Source organism: Lygodium microphyllum, chromosome 24, assembly GCF_053477565.2.
Source record: "Lygodium microphyllum isolate KBCC chromosome 24, Lygodium_microphyllum_v1.1.10, whole genome shotgun sequence".
Taxonomy (NCBI): Eukaryota; Viridiplantae; Streptophyta; class Polypodiopsida; order Schizaeales; family Lygodiaceae; genus Lygodium; species Lygodium microphyllum.
The window spans coordinates 135,418,115-135,433,466 of NC_141158.1; the positions used below are offsets into that span (position 1 = coordinate 135,418,115).

General features: G+C 41.9%; 1 protein-coding gene across 1 annotated transcript in view; it reads left to right on the forward strand.

Annotated features, from left to right (window-relative positions):
• Positions 1-388: 388 nt before the first annotated feature.
• The window catches only part of LOC148015697 (Zn-dependent exopeptidases superfamily protein), a 43,051-nt gene continuing 28,087 nt past the window's right edge, over positions 389-15,352 (forward strand). Inside the window, exons 1-2 of the mRNA XM_087665991.1 lie at positions 389-898; positions 996-1,083. Coding sequence (XP_087522117.1) covers positions 551-898; positions 996-1,083 — 436 coding nt within the window. The 5' untranslated portion in view covers positions 389-550. The remainder of the gene's footprint in view (positions 899-995; positions 1,084-15,352) is intronic.

Consider the following 15,352-nt stretch of genomic DNA (forward strand, 5'->3'; position numbering starts at 1 on the left):
TCACCTTGGCTCTTTCCAGGTGTTGTATTTCGAATGGCAATCTTTGTAGTACCGATGTGGAATCTTCCCGCCATATATTTATTTCATGCCCATTAGCCATGTAGATCTAGTCCCTCATCTAACAAATTTTGGAGAGCTATGGTGGGACCTTTGCTATGTCCCTTTGATTGGGTTATTGGTAAGGCAAAATATCCCACTTCTGTGCAGATACATATAAAGATTGTGTTTCATTTCCTTAGATTTTGGGGCTATTGGCACAACTAGGTTACCTGAAATGCCTTCGTCTTGGATTTCACCTTTGGGGTTCATTGTCATATTGCTTGGCTTGAGGGTCTTTTCCTATCGTAATTAGATCTCATTGAGAAGACTAATGGCCTTCTCCCTTCTCCTTAGGGAGGGGACTAATTGATCAGCATATAAAAGATGTGTTGGCATTACAAAACAGGAAGAAAAGTTAGGACACAAATTTCCAGCTTTCTATTATAATAGCCTACAGGTTTCTGTATTCACAGTGGGGCTGAACAGTGGCTCTTATTCCCCCCTCCTTTGTATGGGGATGGGGGCTCTGATGCAGGCTCGTCTCAGCATAGTCGTCAGCAGCAGCAGCAGCAGCTCCATTGGAAGCCGGTTCTCCCCCCGCAAGTACGCTTGTGTCGTCTGCCCGAAAGTCCACCTTCGTCCTCCTTCCTCTGCAGGCCATCTTTCCTTCCACCATGACGGCTATTACCATTCATCAGGATCCTCGTGGAGCTCATTATCATTATCACTATCACGAAGAAGGCAGAAGAATCGTGCTTTGTGCTTCTCTTTCTCCTCGCCTTCAACGTCTGAAGAGGAAATGCCTCCTCTTAAGGATAATGGTAACAAGGATGGTGCTGACGGTTCACAAGGAAGAGAGGTTTGACAGCAAATTGGAATCTTTGGGTGTTTTCTGTTCTTTACGTCTTATAGCAAAGTAGTGCTTACGTAGGGATTCTTGTTTTTTGATGCCGCAGGACACTGGGCATGATGATGCATCAGGCTCCATTGTTGAAGACCTTGTACAGTTTTTGAACGACTCTTGGACTCCTTTCCATGCAACGGGTGCTTCCTAGGACCTGGAAAAACAAAGTGTTGAAGCGTATAAATAATTTAGAGCTTAAATACGTGTGGTTAAAGTTTGCGATTGTCCCTCACTTCTGTGCACAAGCATGCGTCTTGACCTCAATCAGCATGGTTCTTGCTAAGGGTCGAAGGTCGTCTGGGATAATCAACGTTTGTGATGTCCCTTATCAAATTTTGATATTTTTCTTGTTTTGCTGATCATGTAAGAGTGGCACATTTTGTAGGAATGAAGTGTGCCATAGTTTTGAATCAATCCACGGCAGTCAGCATGGCATTGTCCAAATGCAGTCATGGCCATTTTCTATCCTAGTAATGAATCTTTGGCTGTGCTGTCTATTGGGTAGTGGAGATTGACAAAGTTGCATAGATCCTTGAGATTTGTGCAACAAAGTTCACACTCCGATAGACAACACAATCTTCCCTCAAGAAGCCATTAGAAATGCCATTCTCACATTTGAGTAGTGGGTGTATTCCTATAATTGGCACATGGTACTTTATGGCATTCATTTTGTAGGAATGAAGTGTGCCATAGTTTTGAATCAATCCACGGCAGTCAGCATGGCATTGTCCAAATGCAGTCATGGCCATTTTCTATCCTAGTAATGAATCTTTGGCTGTGCTGTCTATTGGGTAGTGGAGATTGACAAAGTTGCATAGATCCTTGAGATCTGTGCAACAAAGTTCACACTCCGATAGACAACACAATCTTCCCTCAAGAAGCCATTAGAAATGCCATTCTCACATTTGAGTAGTGGGTGTATTCCTATAATTGGCACATGGTACTTTATGGCATTCATTTTGTAGGAATGAAGTGTGCCATAGTTTTGAATCAATCCACGGCAGTCAGCATGGCATTGTCCAAATGCAGTCATGGCCATTTTCTATCCTAGTAATGAATCTTTGGCTGTGCTGTCTATTGGGTAGTGGAGATTGACAAAGTTGCATAGATCCTTGAGATTTGTGCAACAAAGTTCACACTCCGATAGACAACACAATCTTCCCTCAAGAAGCCATTAGAAATGCCATTCTCACATTTGAGTAGTGGGTATATTCCTATAATTGGCACATGGTACTTTATGGCATTCATTCATTACTTTGATTCCCAAATTCTTCACAGTGCATAGCTTGGGATGTTGCAAAGAAACCAATCCTTCACACTAAATGGATGCATGAAATTTCCATGCTTAATGTTTGCCATTCATCCAAGATACAGGCATCTTTTCCACCTCTAGTTTGTGTCTTATTTTCTACATGTAGACATTTGTATCATGTCTTCCTAGTTGAGCTTTCTAGCCTCAAATCACTTCAATTGATCATCTGAGTGTCCTGACAGAATTTAGTTCAACAAAGATGTCTCAGAGTTATGACTTATATGAGGATCCGATGACATCCAAGCAAGGGTAATCACAACAGTTGATGCTGCTTTGGGTTGAAAGCCAATGGATTTGCATATGCATGTGAATTTTTTTGCGTCTCATAGCCAGAGAAGGCTGAACGTGAAGAGGATGCATTATTCAGGCTATAGTTGAACAATGCAGTTAATAGGTTCGCTCAAATTTCTGGTACAGTTGGGACTTTGTCTCAGCTTTTGAAGAGTCCCAATTTTGCTGAATTGTTTGGATCCTTCCTCAAAGATTCAAGGGAGGAGACAAAGTTCACATGCAAGGGAATTGAGTGTGGTTCAAGGACAGCCCACAAGTCTTATGCAGTCAACTTGTAGCCATATGCGAAGCCTACTATTTTGGGTGCTCCTTCTTTGTGAAATTCCACTTTGGTGATTGGTGCTGATTTGGATGCAAATGGTAATAATTTCATCGGAAGTTATGCCAAAGCCATCTATGCATTGTTTTGGGCCATGCAAACGAAAGAACCAGCTACGCAAGGTTTGCTTGGGTACCATAATGCACAGAATGTAATGTACAGTATTGTTGCTAGACGATGGGGTTTTCAAACTGGAATGCATGTTAATCAGCAGGGTGCAATTGAATGGGGCTAGTTTTAGTAGATCAAGCACTTGTTGGTAATGCCAATAATGCCCAATATTTGTAACCACCAGTGTATGACAACCTGACACCCATCAGCAAGGCCAAGGACCATATGGAAGGAGGACAGTTAGTGAAGTTTGAGACTTTTTTTGGAATGAAGGATAAGCTAAAATCTTTAGCAGTTTGATGTAGCTTGTTCTGGGGGCAACTTAATTGTATCTTTCAGAGAAAAGCAACCACTTTCTTGGAGGCTACTTGGCATGCTTGGTATGGTCATTTGAAAATGGATGTGATCCAACGGGCTTCTTGGAGGAAGATGTTGGAGGGACTTCTAGATTTCGCTCTTGTTCACACCCTTTGTCCTAGCTGCTTGAGAGGCAAGTAGCATCAGCAGCCACATCCATAGATTGCCACTCAAAGGAAGCTACACTGCTCGAGGTGGTTCACACTGACCTTTGCAGACCAATGGGCATGGCCTCCCTTGGGAAGGCCAAGTACTTGATGCTGATTGTTGACGACTTTTGTTGTTATGTATGGCCATATTTCTTGGAGTACAAGAGCGAGGCGCACTTCTGATTCTGCAGAGTGGAAAGTGTTTGTTGAGAAGTAAACGACCTTCAAAGTTCGTGGTGCTCGAGCCGATCATGGTGGAGAGTTTAACTTCTTACCTCTTTTCTCAGTTTTGCAGGGATCATGGCATTCGGGTGGAGTATACCCATTCGAACACACCATTCGAGAATGATGTGGTAGAGCATATGGATCGGACCATGTTGGATATGGTGGAGCATTGAGGATTACCTCATTCCCTTTGGGGCTAGGCGGTGGTAACTACGGTTCACATCCGCAACGGTTCTTCTATCTTAGCTTTGCAGGACATGAGTCCATATGAGGCTTTCTTTGGACAAAAGCCTTACCTGTCTCACTTTCACATCTTTAAGTGCAATGCATTTGTCCATGTGGACAAGAAGAAGAGGAAGACCAAGCTTGGCTCCAAGTCAAGAAAGCTCATCTTCGTGGGGTACAACACTACCACAAAGGGATATCGGCCCTATGATCCCACGATACAAAAGATTGAGGTGAGTAGGGATGTTATCTTTGATGAGGTTGCAATCTCCAAGGATATGATTGATGGTTCTAGTGCAGGTGATTCTTCGTCGTCAACTGCCTCTCCCCCTCCCTTGCCCTCTATGCCTCTCCTTTCCTTAAGGTTACCTCTCCGCACCCCTCCATCATCACTCCTTCCCTCTACCACCACCTTCTCCTCCTCCTCTAGCTTTCTTACCACCGTTGACGAGTTTCTCTACTCCTTTAGAGAGTACACCTATCCCTTTTGTATTTTCTTAGTCTTCTGGGGATGCACAACAGCCAGCTAGGGAGCTTCCTTCGGATGAGGAGGATGTATCTTCACTTAGTGAGGGGAAGTCCCTTTCCCAGATAGGTGCTTTGCAGGTATCGGAGGTTCTACAACCTCTCTATCACCATTCCTCGGTGGTATCGGTGGCTCATGGAGATGTAGGTGTTACCCATTTTCTTGCTACTCCTACAAGTCCACGTAGATCAGCTATCATGAGGACATGTATTTTTGAAACCTCACTTAACATGTGGATTAATTCTGAACCTGACAGAGTCCGGAACTAAAGCCGGCTCTAACTGAAAGGCACCCTATTCGAGGAGGAAGGCTGGTTTCATGGTTCCATTGCCAGGATACCACTCAATCCGTTGATTTGGTGGGCTCGAGGCACCTTATTGCAAGCCAAAGCTTTGTGCTAGTGCTGATTTTTACTCTCAGCTGAGAAATTATAGCAATATGTCTTCATACAGTGAGATGGACTCAAGCAGTGATGATGCCTCTCAGTATGAATGTTCACATGGGAATGAAGGAAATGCAATGCTTGACCTTGGACAAGGCTCAGACCATGGACAACAAGCTGAAAATGTTGCTGTTGGGCAAGATGCATGGTCTTTCGGGCATAAGGAGATTGATGACCAGCAAAGTGAAGAGGAATTTGATGACTAGTTCAAGAATCGGATGAGGACAGCATCAAATCTCTTTGCTGAATTGGCAAGGATGCTTAATTTACCCGATTTTTGAATGCTCCAAAGAAGGACAACAAAGGCAAGAAGAAGAAGACGTTTTCTACACCTTCGGGACAGCAAGATGCACTGAAGATAATGTCAAACCCTTCATTTGAAGCTCCCAAAGATGCTAATGAAATAAAACAGTTGGTACCTACGGGGCAAGAAACGCATGGAGTGCAAGGCCCAATGTATTCGTGTATGGTTGGAAATATGCAAAACCCTATGTATGGCAGCATTTGCTTGATGCCTGGGACACAAAGTAGCATGTTTGGTATTGCATTTGCACCCCCGAATGCTTATGGGGCTCAAGGAATGAATGTTGGTCATGCAAATGCTCCATTTGGTGTTGGTTTTGATGTAAATTGAGCAAATGCACCCTTTTTGCAGCAGCCAATGTATGACAACTTGACACCCAAAGGGGCAACAAAAGACTGTGATGAGGGTGGAAAAGGAGTGAAGTTTGAGTCCTTCAGCAGTGTACAAGATAGGCTGAAAGCTTTGACTTTCATTCAACAGTTTGATGCAGCCTATTTAGGGGGGAACTTCACGGAGTCCTTAAACATTCGAAAGGCAACCACTTTCTTGAAAGGGAATGCATGACAGTGGTGGTCCACTCTTTTGATGCAAGATAGAGGTCTGTCAACGTGGGTACAATTCGAGCAAATGTTTGCATTGAATTGGTTGACAAGTACCTTTGAGGTGGACATCATGACAACTTGGAATAAGCTGGATGCGAAGGAATGTAAGAATTTGGAGCAATATAACAGGAAGTTTTGGGATGCATTGCTGCCTATTACTTCTTATCGCCCCACACCCCTTTATGAGCAAGTGGAAAAATATGTGTGTGGGCTGCCCAAAGGAATAGGGATTTTTGCATTAAATCCAGTGTGTTTAGCATGTCTTAGCTTATAGAGACTGTTGCTACAGCCGATGCTTTGCTGCTGCGTGGGAAGGATTCGGGCTTCCTAGAGAGTGGGGAGAAGCCGAATAAAAAGCTGTTTAAGGTTGAGAAAAGGGGCAGATCTGAAAATCAGCTTGAAAAGAGGCCAAAACAACAAAGAAAGGGCTCGAAAACATTGGCACAACGTAGGGAATTGATGGCTGTAAATAAATGTTTTATTTGTGAATAGGAGGGTCACATTGCAAGGGACTGTCCCAATAGGCAGCAGGCTGGAAAATTGGAAAATTAGGGAGATTATAAAGGAAAGAAGCCCAAAGCATCAATGGGATTCGTGCTTGATGTTCTTAGTGATTAGCCAATGATGATGTTACTCAGTTGTGCAGAGCATGGGGCAAAATTAGGGATCAACATGCATTGATTTTCTTTGATAAGGTGCACGAGCCAACTTCAGCTTTATTGACATGGCCGCCCGTCTAGGCATCAGAGAGGATGAGATGGGACCCATGGGGGATGGCATGCAAAGGCTATGTAGAGCTTGCCACACCGCTCATTGGAAAGCTTTGGTTGTACGTACAAGGATATGTGGATAGCGAAGAGTTTTTTATTGCTTCACTTAAGGGTTGTGATGTATTGCTTGGTATGCCATGGTATCACCATATGTATGCAGTGATTGATTCTTATGCAAAAAAAATATCACTATTCAGCATAAGGGAAAGGTACTCACACTTGATGTAAAGCTGAAAGGTGGATCTGTTCTTATTGTATTTGTAGCTGTTATTTCTAAAGTAATGAAAAATCATCTTTTAGCATACTTGGTTTTTACTAAGCATAAAGATGATAGTGAGAATGTTGAAAACATGTCTAAGTTAGAGAAGGATCGCATGCCATTTCTAAAAATGTATGCTGATTGCTTCTCTCAGTCACTTCTAGGGCATCTACTGCCTGAAAGGCCAGAAGATCATGGCATGGATCTTATCGCTCGTAGTAGCCCACCTAATAAGCCACTCTACAGAGTTAGTGCAGCCCAATAGGAGGAGATTATGCGTTAGGTAAATGAGTTGTTAGAAAAAGTGTTGATTTAGCCCAGCTCATCTCCTTTTTGTTCTCCAATGCTTTTGGTGCAGAACAAGGATCGTTCATGGCATATGTGCATTGATTATCATGCTCTGAACAAGATCACAATAAAGAATTGGTTTCCGATTCCTCGGATCAATGATGTTATGGATAGATTACAAGGGGCATCCATATTTAGCCGTATAGATTTGAAAAGTGGATATCATCAGATACACATTAGACCAGAAGATGTGCCTAAGACAACTTTTAGGACATCTTTTGGATTGTATGAGTTTCTTGTTATGCCTTTTGGACTACGAATGCTGTCACCAGGTGGTGATTCTTTTTACAGTTGCTTTTCTTATTTACTTATATAAATATTTTATTTTTCTTTTCTTTTGTCGTGTTGCTTTTTACCTCCAGAGTTCTCTTGGAATAAGCAGGATCTTTGCATGGCCAGAAGAGGCAGCCATTGGGACAAATTGGACTAATGGTTTGTCTGAGCCTTAGGACCAGTTCCATATTGAATGGGCACTGAAGAATAGAATGCCAGTGGTTTGGAACTGTGTGCTTAGGCACTTGAGATGGTGCAGGACAAGATAGAAGATGCACATGTGAGAATGCTCACGGAATAAAAGTCACTGTAACTGAGCCACATTAGACTTTTGATGTGGTCGCAATGATAAAAGTTGCATAGAACAACTTGAGGAATGCAGGGGTCACTATCCCTAAAATTTAGGGAGTTACTATTTTTGGACCCCCGAATCTGTTCGTGTCATTGTCTTCGTTTTTACACGAGGATTAATTCTCTGGTCTGTGCCAAGGTTAAATTTTGCACCGATCATGGAGAATTTTAGACCGGAAGGTCTAAACGGGAAAATTGTTACATGTATGCCATGTGGCACAAATTCCCAAAAGAGAGAGAGAGAGAGAGAGAGAGAGAGAGAGAGAGAGAGAGAGCATTAAAAAAAAGGTAATAGGCATAAGGGGCAGATGGGAGAATGAAGTTTGAAGGAGCTGAGGGCAGATCATTGCAAGAAAACCAGCCATGGAGAGTACTTTTACGTCTCTGACTCAAGCACGGAAGTAGAGCTTGCTCCCTCTGATCACCTCTCTCTCTATTCTCAGAAGAAATGCTTTGCATGATGGATTGATTTCATCGAAGGTACAATTCTGTGTTTTTTTTTCTGCACATGCTGAATAAGAACAGTGAACTCTACACATGTTGATTCGTAAGAACAGTGAACTATGCTCCTTCTGAATAAGAACAGTGAACTCTGCGCAAACTCTGCTCATGCTGAATAAAAACATTGAACTCTGCTTATGCTGAATAAGAACAATGAACTCTGCACACGTTGAATCGTAAGAACAGTGAACTCTGCTCATGATGAATGAGAACAGTGAACTCTGCACATGCTGGACAGTAAGGGATGCTCTGCACATGCTGAACAGTAAGAATAGTGAATTTTGCACATGCTGAATAGTAAGAACAGTGTGCTGGACAGTAAGAACAATGAATTCTGCACATGCTGGACAATAAGGGATGTTGATCTGGACATACTGTACTGTTCCTATGCAGCTGGGATTTACTTAGAAGAGATGAAAACCAACTGTTCACAGGTTATGTATTTTGGAACATTACCATTTTTGTAATTTTCTATCTTTTAATTGATAAAGAAATACCGAGAGGGGCGCCGGTCTTCGGGGCCAATTTGGTGTTGAGGGAGGGAGAGAGGTCTCTGTTTATGTGTGTGTATGTAAAGTCCAGGTGTTAATTGAAGGAACTACCGCTTTATGTGAGTCATAGACCGGTTGCAAATGCTCCTATCACTTTTAATCGGATGATGGATCGTCTCTTGAGGCCACATAGAGGATTTGTGGGCACTTTCTTTGATGACATGATTGTTTATTCAAAGAACGAGACACAACATAGAAGACACTTGGATATTGTGTTCAATGAATTGCGTGACCATAGACTAGTTATCAATGACAAGAAAAGTAAATTTTTCTTGCATGAAATCCACTTTTTGGGGCATATTGTATCGGCTGATGGTATTCACATAGATCTTGCAAAGGTTGAAGCAATATGATCATGGCCACCTTTGAGGAATGTGCATGAGATCCACAGCTTCTTGGGTTTATGTTCTTACTACAGGAAGTATGTATGCAGGTTTGCTGAAATTGCATCTCCATTGCATGCCTTTCAGAAGAAGGATGTGCCATTTAGATGGACAACAGTGGAAATTTCAGCATTTGAAAAGTTAAAGGAAAAGATGACTTCAGATCTTGTGCTTGTGTTGCCCGATCTAAGGAAGTTATTTATAGTTCAATGTGATGCATGTGGTAACAACATTGGGGCTGTTCTTATGCAAGACAGCCGAGTTGTGGCTTATGAGAGCCGAATTGTCCATGGTGCAAAAAAGAATTTGCAGGTTTATGAGAAAGAGCTCTTGGTTGTAATTCATGCATTGTCTACGTGGAAACATTATTTGTTGGGGGCTGATTTTATAGTGTAGACAAACCATTAAACTTAAAGGTACTTTTTGACGCAGACGAAGTTGTCAAAGAAGTATATGAGATGGGCAAATTTTCTCTCTATGTTTCATTTTTAAATTGTACATATTGATGGTAAAAAGAATGTTGTGGCTGATGCACTGTCACGTAAGCCACAAATTTCAGCCGTCAGCATGGTTTATCACACTGAGTTGGATGCCATGAAAGAGCAATATGTTGCTGATTTGGACTTTGCTAATGTTTATAATCAGCTTTGCAATGGCCAAAAGCATGAACACTTTGTACTAAGAGATGGATTTCTGATGACTCATGGATGATTATGTGTCACAAAGAAGTTAAGGCCTAGAGTAATCACTGAAAGTCATGTTCTTCCGTATGCAAGACATAGAGGTATTGATGTCATGGTCAAGGCAATGGAGAATTTCTTTTATTGGCAAGCTTTGAGGCATGATATAGAACAGTTTGTTAAGACATGCATTGATGCCAGAAGGTAAAGCACGATAGGCAAAAGATGTCAGGTTTATTGCAGCCCTTGGCTATTCCAGATAGGCCTTGACAAAGCATTGCAATGTACTTTATTTTTGAGCTTCCTAAGACACCTACAGGGAATGATGGGATATGGACTATCATTTGCAGGTTTAGCTAACAAGCCCATTTCATTCCGACGAGGAAAAAAATAAAGGCTGATTATATGGCACGATTGTTTTTGCAGCACATCTTTAAGTATCATAGTATGCCAGAGTCGATTATTAGTGATCGAGATCCTTGGATGACCAGTTTATTTTGGAAGGGCTTGTTTGAGAATATCGGTACTACGTTGAAATTCTCATCATCATTCCATTTGCAGACAATGGTTAGTCCGAGGAAGCAAATTCCACAGTGTTAGATCTTTTGAAGTGCTACGTTTCAGACCACAAGACACATTGGAGTTTGCTTACAACAACACAGTGTATAGTTCTACGGGTAAAACTTCATTTGAGGTGGTTGAGGGTGGCAAGAAGGTACCACCTATTTTGCAAACAAAGGATAAGATCTTTGAGGCTGATCGTTATGTGGAAAACTTGGATGTAGCCTATGCAAAGATAAAATATACACTTCAGAGATCGCAAGAAAAGCAAAAGAGGGCAACTGATCGACATAGACGTGCTTTGCAGTTTGCAGAGGGTGATTATGTATTGCTGCGTTCTGAAAAGGCAAGGCTGAAAAAGATGAAAGGAAGAGAAAGATTGTGTCCGAAGTTGAGTATGAGATACTATGGCCCCTTCCAGGCGTTGGAGAAGATCAACGATGTGGCATATTGGCTGAAATTACCTCCACATTGGCGGATACACAATGCCTTTCATATCAGTTTGTTGAGGCCTTTTCATGGTGATGTGCCAGAGGATATGTTTGCTGAAATTCAGCCTGAGGTTGAGGAGCTAGATGAGATTTTGGTACTTGAGCAGATTTTGGCACATAAGGAAAAAAAAGTCAAAGGTAAAGTTTCTAGGAGATACTTGGTGAAATTTTAAAATTATTCACAAATAGATGTTAAATGGATGGAAGAGGATGACTTGGCAGACCATCCTCAGTTGTTGTAGCTTTACCTAGATGCCTTTCAGTTAGAGCCGACTTTCGTTCGGGCTCCGTTAGGTTCAGCAAAGCAAAGGTCCGGAGTATTGCCTGATGCTTAAGGGGGAGGTAGCACTTCCCCTGATCCAGTTATGGACAGCTTTCTTATGTAGTGGATCTCGGATGTATTCAGCATGCATCCAAGGTACTACACTGACAGTATGTTTGTCATAAGATCACTACTTAGTGTACTAGTCACTGTGAGATGTATGCAAATGAGTATGAGTTTCACGCGGGTACTGGAACTATACTTTTGCATCAGCTTATGAACAATTTAGCATGAATTTTGCCTCAATTTTGAGACAAAAAAATTTTGATCAGTTCCTGCTCAGTTTTTGATCAGCTTGAGAACCGTTTATGGTCACTTTTTGGATCAGTTGTGCATCGGTTTTTGCATTGATTGCTGGTCTGTTTTTACAATGAGTTTGTGATCAGTTTGGGGTCACATTTGCAATAGTTTGTGACTAGCTCTCAAATCAACAAGTGGCCAGTTTACGATTAGATTATGCTAAGTTTACAATGGTTTACCTCTAGTTTCATGGACAACAACATATGTTATGATGCCACTGATGTTTTAGCCATGGTTTATGCTTGGTTATGCTATGCTATGGGTTGGTTTTGCCAGATGAGTTGAGCTCATGAGTAATGGACATGCCACATGATAATCTGGCAATGTTTTTGAGTTTCTTTGTGAGTCTTATGCTATGTTATGTTGACTGGTAATTTTCAGCATATGTTGGGCATAGGAATGGTTGAATAGCAATGTGCAATGTTGTGTTGACTATGATGCCCTATGGAAATTTCAGTGCAGTACTTTGCTTTTGATGCATTTGACAGTGCAATTGAGGACGATTGCAAGGATTTTAAGGGGGAGGGCTGTCATGAGGACATGTATTTTTTTTGAAACCTCACTTAACATGTGGATTTATTCTTAATCACGTGATTAAGTAAATGTTGCACATGTGAGGTGCAACTTGGTTTAAAGTAAATTTACGAGCTCAGGACTCGAAGAAATCACAGGATGCTAAAGGCAAAGGTTGCTATAAGCTATGCCGCACAGGTACTTGGTGGTATCTGGTGCCAATTGTTGGCCTAGGTCATCCATTTGGCCATAAGTGTTAGTTGGTGACACTAGAGAAGTGGCGTTTAATGGTATCTAACACCAATTTGATGGCCAAAGATGGCGCAGAGACACTAAGGAATGAAAGTGCCTAGCCAATTTAATTATTGGCGAGTCAGATTATTTTTCAGGGCATCGAAATAATTATTAGATTAATTTTCAGTATTTAAAGGCTGAAAATTAATATTTAGTCATGAAAAATGTTGGAAAAGCCTTTTTGGAAAGGTTGCCACTTGTCAAAAATACCATGCAAGACTGAAAAACGTCTTTGAGGCTGGAGAGAGGCATTTTTATAAATTCAGCTTGCAAGAGAGAGAGTGAGGAGGTTGCTAGTCTAATTTGCAGCCATTGGAGAACCTTTTGAGGTAGCCAGGGGCAAAAGAAGACCAATCAACAGTAGGAGACAGCATCTACAAGCTGTTGAGGCAGGGCAGCAGCAGTAAATGACTGATTTTCTTCAGTTCTTTGCATCTACATACCACTTGACTGATTTTCCGTCATTCTTTGCGGCAAAACTCTGAATTTTCTCTCTACAGCTTTCTCTCTCATCTCCTAGACATTTCACAACCTTGCTCCGAAGATCTCAGCATTTGGACCCTTGGAGATTGAGAAATTGCAAATCTCTATAGTGTAAACCCTAATTTATAGCAGAAATCAGGGTTTAGTAGCAGCCTTGGGAAGTGTGCCAGAAATTAGAAGCTCCAAGACTTGGATTCGACAAGATTGAAGGTGAATTTCAGCTGAATTTAGGTGGAGGACTAGTTAGCCATTGAATTTGGGCATTTTCATCGTATATGAAGTAGGTGAAGGCCAATTAAGTGCCTGAATTAAGAGGCAAAATAGTTTGAAGACTTGTTGGTGACTTTGGACAGCAAGGGGAGTTGAAATACCGAAAGGGATTGGGAGAATCACATTGTAAATCAACTTTTTCTTCAATAAAGCTAAAGAAAGTCCGAAAGGGGCGCCAATTTTGGAGCCAATCGCGTGTGCATTGTCCAAGATCAGTAGGTAAATTTGTATTTTCAGATTTGCATTTATTGTTTGCTGCTATAATTAAGTTATAATCAGGGATTTACTACCCATCCATGGAAGGAAGGTTGGTTTCATCGGTTCATTTACATGCCCAGCCGGATAGTTCACTTTGTGTGAAGTATGCTTTTATGACTTGAATTCTCCATGATAGTGAGTCTACTTCAGTTGAGGCTCTTGCACAGGATGTTTGGAGACAGTCTATGCAGGATGAGCTTGTTTCTATCAAGCAAAATCAAACTTAGGAGTTGGTTCCGTGTCCTTAGCAGTGGAAGGTGATTAGTGTGAAGTGGGTCTAATGAGACCAAGTATCTTGCATATGGTTCCTTGGATAAGCATAAGGCTAGGCTTGTTGCCAAGGGTTTTGCTGAGAGGGTAGGATTGGATTATTTTGAGACCTTTGTGCCTATGGCTAGTATGTGTTGGGATTAAAGGGCCATCGTGCCTTTCATATGTGCACGGGTGTGAACACACCCTTAGCACATTGTACTTTCATACTTATATCTATCTAAAACCTAAAGTGGTACACTCGTCATTGTACCGAAAAAACGTGTTCTTTCTCTACTCTGCTCACTCGCACTCTCTCTGTCTCCCTCACTGAGCGTAAGGTCTGTCTACCTTTATCTCCGTGCCTAATCAATTCCTTCAAACTGGTATCAGAGCGTAAGGTGCTGCAGACAATGGTCAGCTAGGCTGAGGTAGTCGTGAGCTGTAGAAAGCGGACATGCTATGGAGAGTGTGCAAGGGCCAGGCTCTAGCTGTGCGCCAAGGCTCGTGGCGACTGGCAAGCGATAGGCGTGATGCGTGACGGGACGGGTAGTGGGCAGCAGCCGTTGCTTGACGAGGCTGCGGTTGACCTGCAACAGGCCTGACGGGGCATGCGACGTGTGACGGGACCAGCGGGGCGAGGAGTCAACCGACCCATCATCCAAATTTTTTAATATAAAATCTTGTTTTATTTTAAACTTCTCTTCTCCAGGCATTCGCGTGTGCAAGCACAGTGTGTAGATTTGTGCAAAATTGAGCCAGAGATTTGGGGCTTTTCCCAGATTTGGGGAATTTGATGTAGGACAAGCAAATCTGTCACAAAAATTGCAAGAATTTGTGACATTTTGTCCCCAACATTTGGGGCTTTTAATGTACATGTGCAATTTGGGCTGAAATTAACTCAATTTCTCGACATTGAGGCACATTGGACCCGTGCGATTTGGGGCTTTTGCGATTTGGGTAAAATTTGTGCAGCATTTGGTCATTTTATGTACATGTAGGTTGAATTTCGTGCAATTTGGACATCAACACTTGGTGAAATTTGGGGGGTTTGCTGAAATTGCTTTATTTTGGCAAAATTGGACAGCCCTATGCATGACAGAGGAAATGCAGATGTGTGTTTGATGCTTTTGAGCACAAAATTTTGGGGCTTTTGACCATTCGTGTCAAATTTTATGCCTGTGGGTACACGTACAACAGAAATTGCAGCTGAAATTTTGGGATTTCTCATGTTATGTGATGCACATGCCCTTTGGAACAGCTGTAATCAGTTGGATAATGTTGTAGCACTTGGTTTGGTGCTTTTGAAAACTGAATTACAGATCTGAAATCTGTACTTCTGCGTGGTCATTTATTGCTGATTGGTACTTGTTTGTACCTTGGTCTCTTGGGTGACAATTTGGGCTTGCATTTACTGGTTTTTTGGTCACTTTTGAGCTGAAAACCATGGCTGGCAGCAATGACAGCAGTAATTTGATGCATATAAAGAAGCTTGAAGGCGCACATAATTTTGCAGTGTGGCAAAAACAGTGCTACAATATCCTGTTACAAAAGAAGCAGGCAAAGCTGATCAAAACTAAAGGGGCAAAGCCTGTGGACATGGATCAGGACAATTGGGATGAGTTGAATGAGCTTGCACGCTCAACCATAGAGCTATCGATTTCTGATGCCTTGCTCTTCAACATTGAA